Source organism: Emys orbicularis, chromosome 5 (genome assembly GCF_028017835.1).
Source record: "Emys orbicularis isolate rEmyOrb1 chromosome 5, rEmyOrb1.hap1, whole genome shotgun sequence".
Lineage (NCBI taxonomy): Eukaryota > Metazoa > Chordata > Testudines > Emydidae > Emys > Emys orbicularis.
In genome coordinates, this window is record NC_088687.1 from 25,092,619 (window position 1) to 25,104,980 (window position 12,362).

At 43.0% G+C, this 12,362-nt stretch overlaps 1 protein-coding gene across 1 annotated transcript in view; it reads right to left on the reverse strand.

Annotated features, from left to right (window-relative positions):
- HERC3 (HECT and RLD domain containing E3 ubiquitin protein ligase 3) overlaps positions 1–12,362 on the reverse strand; it is a 169,499-nt gene that overhangs the window by 85,985 nt on the left and 71,152 nt on the right. The window contains exons 11-17 of the mRNA XM_065404824.1: positions 12,249–12,311; positions 9,421–9,532; positions 6,384–6,573; positions 4,064–4,227; positions 2,012–2,125; positions 385–408; positions 209–298 (exon numbers count right to left, since the gene is read on the reverse strand). Coding sequence (XP_065260896.1) covers positions 209–298; positions 385–408; positions 2,012–2,125; positions 4,064–4,227; positions 6,384–6,573; positions 9,421–9,532; positions 12,249–12,311 — 757 coding nt within the window. The remainder of the gene's footprint in view (positions 1–208; positions 299–384; positions 409–2,011; positions 2,126–4,063; positions 4,228–6,383; positions 6,574–9,420; positions 9,533–12,248; positions 12,312–12,362) is intronic.

Sequence of the window (12,362 nt, forward strand, 5' to 3'; positions counted from 1 at the left end):
TGCACAATAAGGACTTCAGCAGTGCCTCAGTGGAATCCAGTAGCAAGAGGCCCTTCAGATAGTTAATCGTTGCGAGATGGCACATAACTACATTAACAATGAAATCCTGCCCATGTATAAATGATTAGCAAACTTCACCTAAGTACATGGGGGAAGGCAGGAGAGAAGACTAGGGATAGGCAAAGTGAAAGAGAGGACAGCTGGCTACCTGCATCTGTAGTTCAGCATCCGTCTGTAACATTTTGGTCTTGGCTTGAGCATCGAAGATGAAAGGATAAGAACAGAGTGTCACAGCATCCTAGAAGGAAGAAAGGAAAATTTCAGTTGCTGTTTGCGACTTGGACAAGCACTTGTAAAGAGAAGAGTCATCAATTTTTTTTTTACCTGCATGATAGATGGTCTTACTTTCTGTGGCAAGAGAGAAGGGGAAAAAAAGTTAATTCTTTTGGTTTGATATTCCATGTCTTGCTTTTGCGGCTGGACTAGTTCAGAGGAGATCCAACTCCTCTGAACCTCGTATCTTCTGGGATGAAAACTTCCTCTTGGAGGAAGAGAGACATGGTGAGTTTCACTTCGGAGCAGAGGGCCACGTCAAGGCTTATATGCCAGCTAGGCCCCACTTAAATCCCAAGTGGTCCATAAGCCTTGAGCTAACCCTATGCACAGGGGTGAATTTCACCCCCCAAAAATCAACTCATTAACTTCTTATTACTTCATCTCTAGCTTTGCTAGTGGGACTATCTCAAACAAATAGGTACTGTTTTAAGCCCACAACTGTGACAACATTAAGTTCAGTCAATTACCAAATGCTACAATTTTCATTTAACACATTATCCCTTTAACCAGCTTTTCAATCAATTGATTACGTTTTACTATTACAGAGCTGCCTTATTGCTCTGATCGCATCTCATCACTTTGGCTAAAACAAGCATAGGCTATTACAGTATTACCATACAACTGAAAGGGGGTGTCACAGCTTACCCGGTAGAGTGTAGTCTTTATTGTCCATAAAAGTAGATAAACAACTTTTAGTCACAACCATCTTTTATTATTGTGGCCTCCCTTGACATTTTTGTTCTCTCTCATTTAAAATTTTGGTCATAGTCATTATTAAGACTAACAATCCTTAGCTTCTATATCACATTCTCCATTCACAGTTTTCAAAGCGCTTTACAAAGGAGGTAAGTATCATTACCTCAATTTTTGGAGATGGGGAAACTGAGGCACAAAATGATGAAGGAACTTTCCCAAGATCACCCACCAGGTTACTAGAAGAGCCTGGAATAGAACCTGATCTCCTGAGCCCCAGTTCAGTGCCCTGCTCATTGGCACGACAATGTTTCCTTTTAAGGAGCCGCATTATATAGCCAATGATCACCTTATTCTATAATACCTTCCTAAATGATAGAAGTAAAGGGTGAAGAGGTGGGTGAGGTGATATCTTTTATTGGGTCAACTTCTGTTGGTGACAGAAACAATTTTTTGAGCCACACAAAGCTCTTCTCCCAGACCAGAAGAAGAGCTTTGTGTGGCTCAAAAGCTTGTCTCTCTCAACACCAGAAGTTGGTCCAATAAAAGATATCACCTCATCCACCTGTCTCTCTAATATCCTGGGACCGACATGGCTACAACACTGCCTGGAAGTTAAGGGTAGAAGTTATATTTTTATTATATATGAGTTGGTTCCTGAGCTTCTGATTCAATTAAGAGGATCAAGTTAAACAGTGATTGAATTAAGCTGAAGGCATAACACCACGTTAGTGAATTTTAGAGATCATTTAGGAGACATTAAATATATATTTGGTAGCTTTATTCTTCTGATGGCATTGTTTTAAGTTATCTTCATCGAGCTAGTAAGTACCCAAATCAAAGACAGCTTACCCACATATGCTCCTGTATTCAATGTATTACACCAACAAACAATCATTATTAGTAGGGATACTGAAATTTATAAATAGCACTGAAGAGGCGAAGATGGACAGCAATTTCGTAACTCATTAAAACCTCTTACCATTCCTGCTTGATGCAAGAACCACATAAGATAGTCTTCTTGAATGTCCACCAAGTTGGAAATCTCTGGGATATAAAACGTGTCATATTCCACATGTTTAACTTTCAGATTCACCTGATTAAGAAAACAAAAGGCTTAAAATTTCAGGGTATATGCACTTTTCCCACCTTTAGAAACACACAGGCTCTTTTTCTTTACTGGGGGCTCCACACATGCTCAGATCTGCCTGCATAAAGCAGCTTGCAGGATTGGGCTAGCTTCCCTTTATTAATATTCACTGCTTTGCATTATATTCAGCAGTAATGCAAAAAACCTACCAGCCTGTATCCTGTAAAACATTAGCGTCAGCAAGTTAGCATAAGGCTTGAGGCCTATACACTTTGCACAGATAAAGTATTTGGGGAGCTGAAAATAGAGTTTAAGGGGAAGTTCTGACCACAGGTACACGATTCAACCACAAAAGTGTCCTGGCAACGAACTGACGTACGTAACAGGTACATGAGATACATCTAAGGCTAGCCTGCTTGCTTGCCTATATATCTTTTCTTATAAGTTTCTTATTTTCTTATGGGTTTGACTGTTTTATTATAACAGGTGTATAGATTTCTATTAGAGTATATTTTGGATGTAACACAAGGGACCTACAGGCCACATCCTGTATGTTGAGCTAAGTCAAAGTTAGCATATATACGTTTGGGACCTTTCACCTAGATAGATGGTGATGAGCTAAAGCATAAGGTCCATATATGGCTGTGACCTTTAACATAAAGGATGCATTGAAGTAGGCTGGCATAGGGGCTTTCCTAAGTTCATACCCTTCTAAACTTAACAGGTACACCACAACTTGGAAAGAACCAAAATAACTGGTTAGGAGAGAAATAACAAATGGGACACCTAATCACAAAAGGGCCATGGTAACGAACTGACGTGTATAATAAGAAGTTAAAATAATTGATATGCTAGCCTTTAGGGAAAAGACACTCCAACATTACTAAGGTGAGTAAATACAAATAAGGAAAAGGGGAAAATCCCCTACTGAATATGCATCAAACTTAGCGGCATCAGCGTAATATATTATAAAAGTGGCATCCCAGCCTAGGGGCAGTAGGAGAAGGAGATGTAGTCCTTGGGAGATGCCAGAATAATGGCCATTGGTAATGATGAGGAAGGTGATGGTGATGAGGAAGATGATGGCTAACATTTCAGGTTGCTCTGCAAGGGATGCTGTGAGTGTATGGATGTGCAGATGTACATTCTGTAGTATCTCTATCTACCTTACTGAGTGTGCTAAATGTATTAATACACTCTATTTGTAAATATAAAAAAGTTCCTATAGTGTGAGTGTTGCAACTGTGCACATCAGGGTTCCCAACTATATAATAGTTTAAATAATACTTGGGGCAAGAACCTGTTAACCCTCAAAGTGATCACTGGGGATTCTTACATAATCAATCTAATTAATATATAATCTAAAGATCGGGCAACAGTCCAAAAAGAGCATTTGCAAACAACTGAGGTGCCTCAGATTTTAGTTTGCATCCAATAAACTTGTGTCATTAGTTACGATGCACATGGAAAGATGCTAAAATACAATCAAGAAATAACTCCTCCACTTATGTACAAAAAGATTTAATCTTTCCTGTTGCTTTGTGCTACTGGTATTTTTAGAAAAGAGCATAGATACCAAGAGAATGAGAGAGAGAGAGAGTGTGTGTGTCTGTGTGTGTTAGTGTTAACATTGTGCAGCGTCCCATGTGCTTTGCTGGTGGGGTGTTCTACTGAAGTTCAGCTATTTATTAAATTGTTTCAAACAAAGCCCTATAAAGTTAAACAATGTAGCCTCAAGTTCAGGGGCAGTGCCAACATTCTCTTTCCTTGGCTGCCATTATAAATGTCTGTGGTAGATAATGATGGGGCTCCTCAACCTGGGGCTTGTGAATTGGCATCACGAGTTGCGACCGCCCTGCCCTTCCCACATTGCTCAGGGAAAAGGTCAGAGAGCCCCGGATTATGACACTGCACTGTTCCAAAACACACGTGCTTGCCTCTTACCTTGTGAAGTTTCTCTAGCAGTCTGAGGGCAGCTGTAATGTAACTACTGAACAGGACAGGGATCAGTAATGTTTTTCTTCCATTCAGGAGATAAACTACTGCGCCTTTATAGAGGTTCACTAACCTCAGGAAATACCTTGGGCATACTTGAGACCACCAGTTATCTACAGGGGGAAAAAATATTTTTATATATATATATGTCAATATTGTTGTTAGAGCACTTGGTGGTAGCAGGCATTATAGTGATGGAATCTGAGAAAAAAGTATTGTAACACTATACAATATATTGTATCTCCTCTCTCTGTGTTAAAGATGGGCTCCACAGTTTCATTAAAAGAAGCTCTGAAAAATGCAAGCACTGACACGAACGATACCATATAAATGTATTTGTGAAGTGAAGGTTGTAAGCAAGGACTCCTTTAAGCAGCGGAGCTGGGGGAAGTTTCCGCACTCCACCTTGGCCATAATTTGTATTCCTATTTGTTAGTCACATGTCCTGTATTCTGAAGAGCAAGTGACAACCATGGCCCAATAGCCCAGCGTAATGGGGCAGTCACCCCGCTCCGGCTCGGAAAGGGTTAAAAGCCAGCCCTTGGAGAGGGCTGGGGCTGAAAGCAGCCGAGGGAGGCTGATTGGGTAGGCAGCTGCAGATGTGGCCACACCCAATTAGAGTCCAGCTGGCCCTGATAAAAGGGCTGGGAGCTAGGCAGGGGGAGTCTCACTCCAGAGGTGGAGTGGGAAGGACCTGGCTGCTGGCTAGAGGAGGGTATCCTAGGCAGAGCAGTGCTGGGGAAGGACAGGCAGAGCTGGGGAGCTCTGGCCAGGCGAGTCCCCAGGCTAAGGCCAGGCTAAAAGGGCCTGTGGGGGTACTGAGGCTGCAGTGGTGCAGCCAGGCCAGGAAAAGGCAGCAGGTACAAACCCCCTTGCCAATGATGAACGGCCATTTCAGACTGCAGTTTGCTCCTGAGCAAAGGGGCTAGATGAAGACTGGCAGTGGGTTACTGAGGCAAGGAGGGCTTAGGGGGATTGGGGGTTCCCCCCAACCAGCAGGAGGCGCCGCGGCAGTGAGTGCCTGCCAAGACACACCCAGTGACTGCCAATAAGCTAACCCCCTTCCAGAGGCTGTACTAGACCACAGAGTGGCTGTTCCATGACCTGTCCAAACCCTCTTCTCCTACGAGACAGCATAAGTGTCACACCCATGAGTGAATCATTGGGTACTGGGAGACGCCGATGGCAGTATTTAGGAACCACAATAACTCCCATGTGCCATTTCCATCTTTAAACAATACACTCCTACCCCCACGCAATTACGCACAGTGATCTAGATTCCAGTTCCCTCCCAAGAGGCTTACAGGGAGAAGGCAGGAGTCAGCCCTAGGCAGTGTTTGAACCCAGGACAGCTCAGGGGATCCCTTCCCTCCACCCTCTTTCCCTTCTTAGCCACGACCAATTAGCTCGTCAGTAGTCCCCCTGTTCCCCGCAGTGGTTGAGCCCACATTCATTTTTTGCAGGATTCCGTTACCTTGCTGAGAACACCATCATGCCTTCTTAAATGAAGGAGAAACGCTCGCCCCTCTGCATCGTTCCATTCCCCTGCCTAGCCCCTGTCACTCCATCTGCCTGCGGGTTTTTCCCTCCCTCTCCCCACACCCAATGAAAATCCCATCAGTGTTTAAGGTCGGCCCACACCACCTCTTTAGCGGGGCAGATCTTCTCTAGCCAAAGGCAATACCCCCAGCCCAGCCTCTGCTGGGACACTGCCTGTCAGCTTCTAGCACTGTTCTGCTAGCAACACTGGACCACGACCCCTAGAACCAGTCTGCCTTTAAATGTTGTGAAAAACAAAATAGCATTTAGAATTCAACCACTAATTTCAAACATTGGGAACAAGCCACTATCTGGGGATTTACCCCCTGGAGATTTTAGTATTTAAAAAAATAGAGGCTGGCAGGGAGGAGTATAAGCACCCTGTACAGTTCTAGACAGTCACAAACACAATAAACTAGGATTTCTATAGAGATTGATTCATGGATGAGGCACAGCTGGTGCTAACGTCTCTATGAACAAAGAGAGGAAGGGTCAAGTATTTGAATCTCAAACCAGCCATCAACAGAGCACTGTGAGTGACACTCAGTGCCCGCCTAACTCTGCTATCACTGAAGCCAGCAGTAGCTCAACAGGAGAAGAGTTTAGCCAACACGGAGTGCTTTTGAAAGTCCCAAGTCTATGTTTTGTGAATGATCTCTCCCTAGTGCCCCAGACTGGTGCTAAAGGCATGACACAGAACAAGATGCACCCTATGAAGCTCACCCCTTACCTAATACTTTGCTGGGGTTGGTATCCAGTCGCAGAATGGCCATCGCTAGAGGAAGCGTTAATGTTATGTAATGCTTCGAGTCTTGAAACAGGGGGAATTCAGGGAGAATCAGGTAGATTCTCATTGCCTCAACGTCTGGTGGGGAGCTGGACAGCTGGGGAATCAGAAAGCTTTCAAAGCTCTTTAAGACCTGGAGGGAAAAAAAGGACAAGAGAAGTTAACTCAGCATACATCCCTGAAGAACAATAAAAAGCTGGCTCAGTGGCTCACCTAAGACCACGCTGTGCGCGTCACATGTGCACATCTGGCACATTTGTCTCATGACCAGCTCTTTTGTACTCTGCTACATAAGTGTCAGTACAGTTAAGGGTCTACAAATAACCCACTAAAGCAAAGAAGTACTTTGTGAAGGCTGAAAATCCAGGCTGGCATTCCCATCTGTTCTCTCAGCCTGCAGGGTGGACTCTGGGAGTGAAAGGCAGCAGGAGGAAAAAGGTAAAGTGATGGTAATTTAATCCATTGTTTAAGCTGTGCTCTTAAATCTGACACTGATACTAAAAATCCTTATTGCAGACCTGAGTTCCTATTCTTTCTATTCATTTTTGTTACACTTTATTATTATAGTTTTGGGGGTTTAAGTGAGCAATGTCACACTCCCCTCTTCAAAAAACCCTCCTACATTTGGCTCTGTTGAAATACAGTATTTGCTAGATGGCGAGTAGACAGGGGTGTACAGCAATATCCTCTTAAAGTGCATTCATTTTTAACCCACACAAAGACTACAGGATCACTGTACAAAAACCTAGAGGCCGCAGTGTAATGCAACAATGGAGAACTGTCGTTCCATTTCACCTACTGCATCCAAAAACACATTAAAAGACCATTAAGGTTGCAGAATCAAGCACTCTAGTTAGGAAATGCCCCTCTTCCCCCCCTCGTTGCTATTGCCTCTTCTCTACCCCCTCCCCAGCCTTCTGCTCTTCTCCCTCTGCCCGGCATCTCCTTTCCCCGTACCTCAACCCTCTGCATTTTGAGTCGGTTTGCAGCATGATCAGTCACTCCTTGGGGATGGTGCATGTGCAGTCTGGCTGGCACGTAGGAGCTGTGAGAACATCTCTTCAGAGAATTTAGCTGCCCAATTCTAACAAGTCTCTATTGAGCATATGCAAACTGAGATTTTTTTTTCAGGGGCTTATAATTTGGGTAGATTTTCACAGGGAGGGCAGATGACTCATCTCTGACACCCGATCAACCCCCTTGCCAAATATCAAGTCCTTGCTTCAAAGCACTGAGCCACTAAAGCTTCTCAATGGAACAGTTGCAAGAATATTTTTTTTAACATGGCCAAAACAATGTCTTTTTCCCTAAACTCATTCTGAGAAACGGATGAGCAATTCTAGCCGAAACTTTCTCAGAAAAGTCAGCCTGAAGTGGACAGCCAGCCTGGAAAATTTCAGCTTGAGGTTTAAATTTAGCAATGTTACAAGCAGCTGAAAACAAGGTCTTATAACTGGAAGTGTTGGGCAGCCTTAACTACAGGTGCCGGTACCTGTGCTGCCTATAACAAATGGAGTTTCATTATACGGAATCCATTGTAAATGGGATCCACTCTGCGTGCAACAAGGATACTATGAGTCATGTTACCCACAACATTACTATACAATTCAACACACTTAAGTGGTCTCTGCTCTGGGGAAACTGAGGACTAAAAAAGCAGGTTAATACTGAGGTGCAAGATGACAAAAATCTAACAGACAAGGCAATTAGCTAACTTAAGACTGCTTTAAATACTTCAGGCATATTAAGATCTATTATTCCTTTAATTCTAAAAGCAATTTTTCAATTTTTAATTAACATGCATCGCTATTAAATTTAGCTCAGAGAAAAAAATCTCTCTTTAAACAGGCCATTTATAAAGCCCAGAAAATAGGTAATAATGAAAATTCCAGCAGTGCTTTCACTCTATCATCACTATAATAGCTAGAAGAGTAGTAAACGTCTGTGTCCATAAGTGACACAAATGTATTCCGGGAAGCTCCGAAAAGGACCATATCCTACAAGTCTTAGTGAACAAATCCATCCATCATTAACTAATGCTGCACTAGAGAGTATAATTGCCACTACTTTTTAGAAATAAAAGTAAAATGTTCTGGCTTATATTGCCTCTTGCTTACACCAGTGTGAATCAGGAATAGCTGCGCTGAAGTCAATGGAGTCACTGGTGTAAACAAGAGAAAAATTAGGCCCACTATATGTAGCCATATACCTGTATCTAAAGGGGTCTCATTTCCTCCACAAGCACATACAACTCCATCTCCCATTAACATCAGTGGGAGAACAGACCTCTAAGAAGTGCAGTTACTCTACAACTCCTGAAAGTCTGACAAAGTTATAGCAAAACGTTAATATTTCTCACCAGAGCATCTTCAATAGTTATTGAAAAGAAGACTATGGGCCAAATCCTCAGTAAATCAGTTTAGGTCCACTGAAGTCGCCACACCAGCTGAAGATCCTACTTTGCATTAATGGCAGAGACCCAATGTGATAGACTGAATTTTGTAAAGCAATGAGTAGCCAAATACAGACGCATGCAAAACTAAAATTCTGCATCACAAGATGTACTTGTGCAGTTTAATTTCTATGTGACATTTCATAGCTTCCTAGTAAAAGTTTTGTGAAGTAATAAAGTCCTAGTTACAGCACTCTATTAGTCAATCTTTCCTAAGACATTCACAGAGATCTGAATTTACCGGTGGAGGGGATTAGCAAGCATCTACTCTGCATATCACACACACACTTAATTGCAAACACTTTTTAAAAACAATTACAGGGCCAGATTGTCACCTGGCGAAAATCAGTGTAGCTCCATTGAGATTACTAAAGCTATGCTGATTTACACTAGTTTAGGATCTAGCCTGTAGCTTTCAATAAAAACTGCCTCACATTTTAAAAATTCACACACACACACACGGAAAAAAACCCTCTGACAACACTATGAAACAGTTATTTTAAAAATACTTATACAACACCTTTATACCTGGTCTAGCAGGATGGAATGCTGCGAGTTCATTAGCTTCTCAAACAACACTCTGGTGGAATTCAGGTCAATTCCTGGGATTTTGGGGCTGGTTTTAAAATGTTCATCGATTCTAGAACAAAAAACAATCCCCAGACAGACGTGAGTGTAGGAAAGGTATAAGATACACAGGCAAAGTGCACCAATGGGGAACGGGTCTATAGACAGAGAGATAACAAGAAAACCTGGAATCTTTGGCTAAATACAATAGTGCAAGATAAACTATTCCTTTTATTGTACTCCCTGTGGGTCCCAATCTGGGAACCAGAGCCCTGCACCAAGTCCACTGATGTCCGTGGGAGTGCACACAGGCCAAAGGGTCTGCCCACAGAGATCCAGTTGTGGGATTGGGACCTGAGCTTGAAAAACGGCAGTCCTGCTAGATGTGGCAAGAGTCCCTATGATGTTCCCCTGGGAACTCAAGGTTTTTTTGTTTTGTTTTTTTCAGGAGAGGGCGGACAAAGATGTTGACTGTAGTTAGGGCCACACAGTAGAATTTGGATTGGTTTTCAAAGGAAATGAGGCTGGGTTTTTCAAAGTAGCCTAGGCGAGCTAAACCCCCAATTCCTATGGGCTAACTCCCTTTGGCTCCTCTGACAACTTCACTCTAAAATCTTCTAGCCCTCCAACTAATCAAGGACCCAATCTAACCCCCAATACAGTTAAGAGGAGTCTTTCCATTGCCTTCAGCTGGTGTTGGATCAAGCCACAAATCCTTTTCTTTTTCGGCCTGACAGACCTCTTTGAATGCAAAAGGCTGCATCTCACTGGGAATTGCCCAAGTTGAAGAGATAGACGTCAAGCTTGCAGAGGACAAGCAGGCTAAAGGTTTGACTAGGCCCTGGAGCTTCATGCAATGCACCTAGTGAGTGATCTGACCCTGCATCTGGAACAGGTTTAATGGTTTGTATCAGATGCCTACAGCACAACTCTATGCAGGTAAAAAAGCCTGTACAACTTGCAGATGGCAGTAAAAAGGCAATTTCCACAACTCCACAGATCCCAAGCATCAGCACCAAGTATTTCCCCAGAGCACTGTGGGAACTAGCCAGCCTTAAGCCTGAACAACGCTAGACGCTCTCAGGAAGGAAAGACACCTATTAAATAAATATATACTGAATTTGTCAGTTTACTGCTGCAGCCTGTGATGGCATGGCTATTATTACCATAACAATGCAGATGACGGGGCTGGAAAGAACTCCCCTGAGTCCTATGGTGCAGGGAGGCTCTCACTGCAATGTGTGGAAGCAGCACACATGATAATAGTGTGCAAGTCAAGCAGGCATAGTAGGCAAGTAGGCTCTCTCCCCTTTGTCCACGCCCAATGGCGCTTTAACATGACTAAGTTCCAAGGTGGACAGCGCATCAGAAGTGATGCAGTAGGGCCTATTTATCAAGCATATGAAGATTTTTATATTCTTCATATAAAATTACACATTTAAAATACAGTCACGCCTCACATTATGAAGGCTATAAGCAATCACACTCCAGGATCGATGTGCCACTTGGTCACAGATCACAGCCGTTTCCATCAGCGTTAGTTACTGTTCAGTGTATGATACCATTAATTGTTTTCCACTTTTGGAGGGGTATCATGTCAGGGTACACCAACCACAGCTATCACCTGCACCCAGCTTATCTTCCCCATTCAAATGAGGTTCTAGGGTTAGTAAATAGAAGCATTTAAAGTTTAAAAAATAGAATATTTTAAATAAAAAATGAATATACACCCAAAGACCCCCAAAATGACTGTTGCCTTCTCAGAGAGCCTGAGCTGAAGGCTTCACACCACTGGAAGATGGGAAGAACAAATGGTGTTTTTCTTTCCTGTCTGAGCTGCTCTTGCCCAGTATAACAAGTCTTCCTTCACGTAATTGCAGGCCATGACTCATCATGTTCCCATAAAAAAAGTCCTCAACCTCATCTTATTCTATTACCTCCCCACAATTTATAGCCACAGTAGTCACAACCCACACCCTTCCCAACCCACCCTGGTCTTTCCACTGAGCTGTGCGTGTTCACTTCCTTTAGCCTCCTCCCATCAGTCAGACTCTCTAATCCTTTACCCATCTTTGTCACCTTCCCTTGAATTATCTCACTTTCTCTAGGTCGCTTTGGTAAAAACGAGAAGCTCAAAACTTTCCAAGGATGACATCACCAAATTGGAATTACGTCCTCGTTCTTACAGGGCCGCATGCCATTCCACCACAAAAGCACATATTTCCCAATAGCGACATGCTGTGAGCTTGGGCCTAGTCTGCTATCAGCTCCAAACTTCTCTGTGTTATTGCACTGAAAGTGGCAGTCTCACCCAGCCCATATACCCACTGTCATTCTCACTTCACTTTACCCCAATACGCCAACTCTCTCCTTTACAGTATATTGTTTTGATGCCTATTTCCTCAGATAAAAAATAATCATAACTACCCATAGGGTCCCCCACCCCCAATGTGTTTAAGTCATTTAAGCAATGTTTAATAAAGCAATTCAAGTCTAGTGAGTTTCACTTTGATCCCTCAACAGAAACAGACACACTGACTAATAACACACTCACAAGTCTTTTTCTTAAGCAATTTGTCTTCCTTTACAAGCAAGTCACGAATCTGCCCCTAAACCTCTTGTCTACATCTATCCAGTCATCCCTCTCTGTCCCACTTTTGTGTCTGATCACAAGTTCTTTTGTCTCACGGCCCACTGCAGCAGTGAATAAAGTCGGTGACTCCTACTTTATCTCTACAGGATAGCAAGCACAAGAAAGCCATGATTCTTGACCCCATGTGGCTACTTACTTCTTCTCCAGGAAGCTTCCATTCCAACAGGCAGCCGATGACAATATCTGCACAACTTCACTGCTTGGAGGGGGAAGACAAAAGGAAACAGCGGTGCTAGTATGAACAGATGTA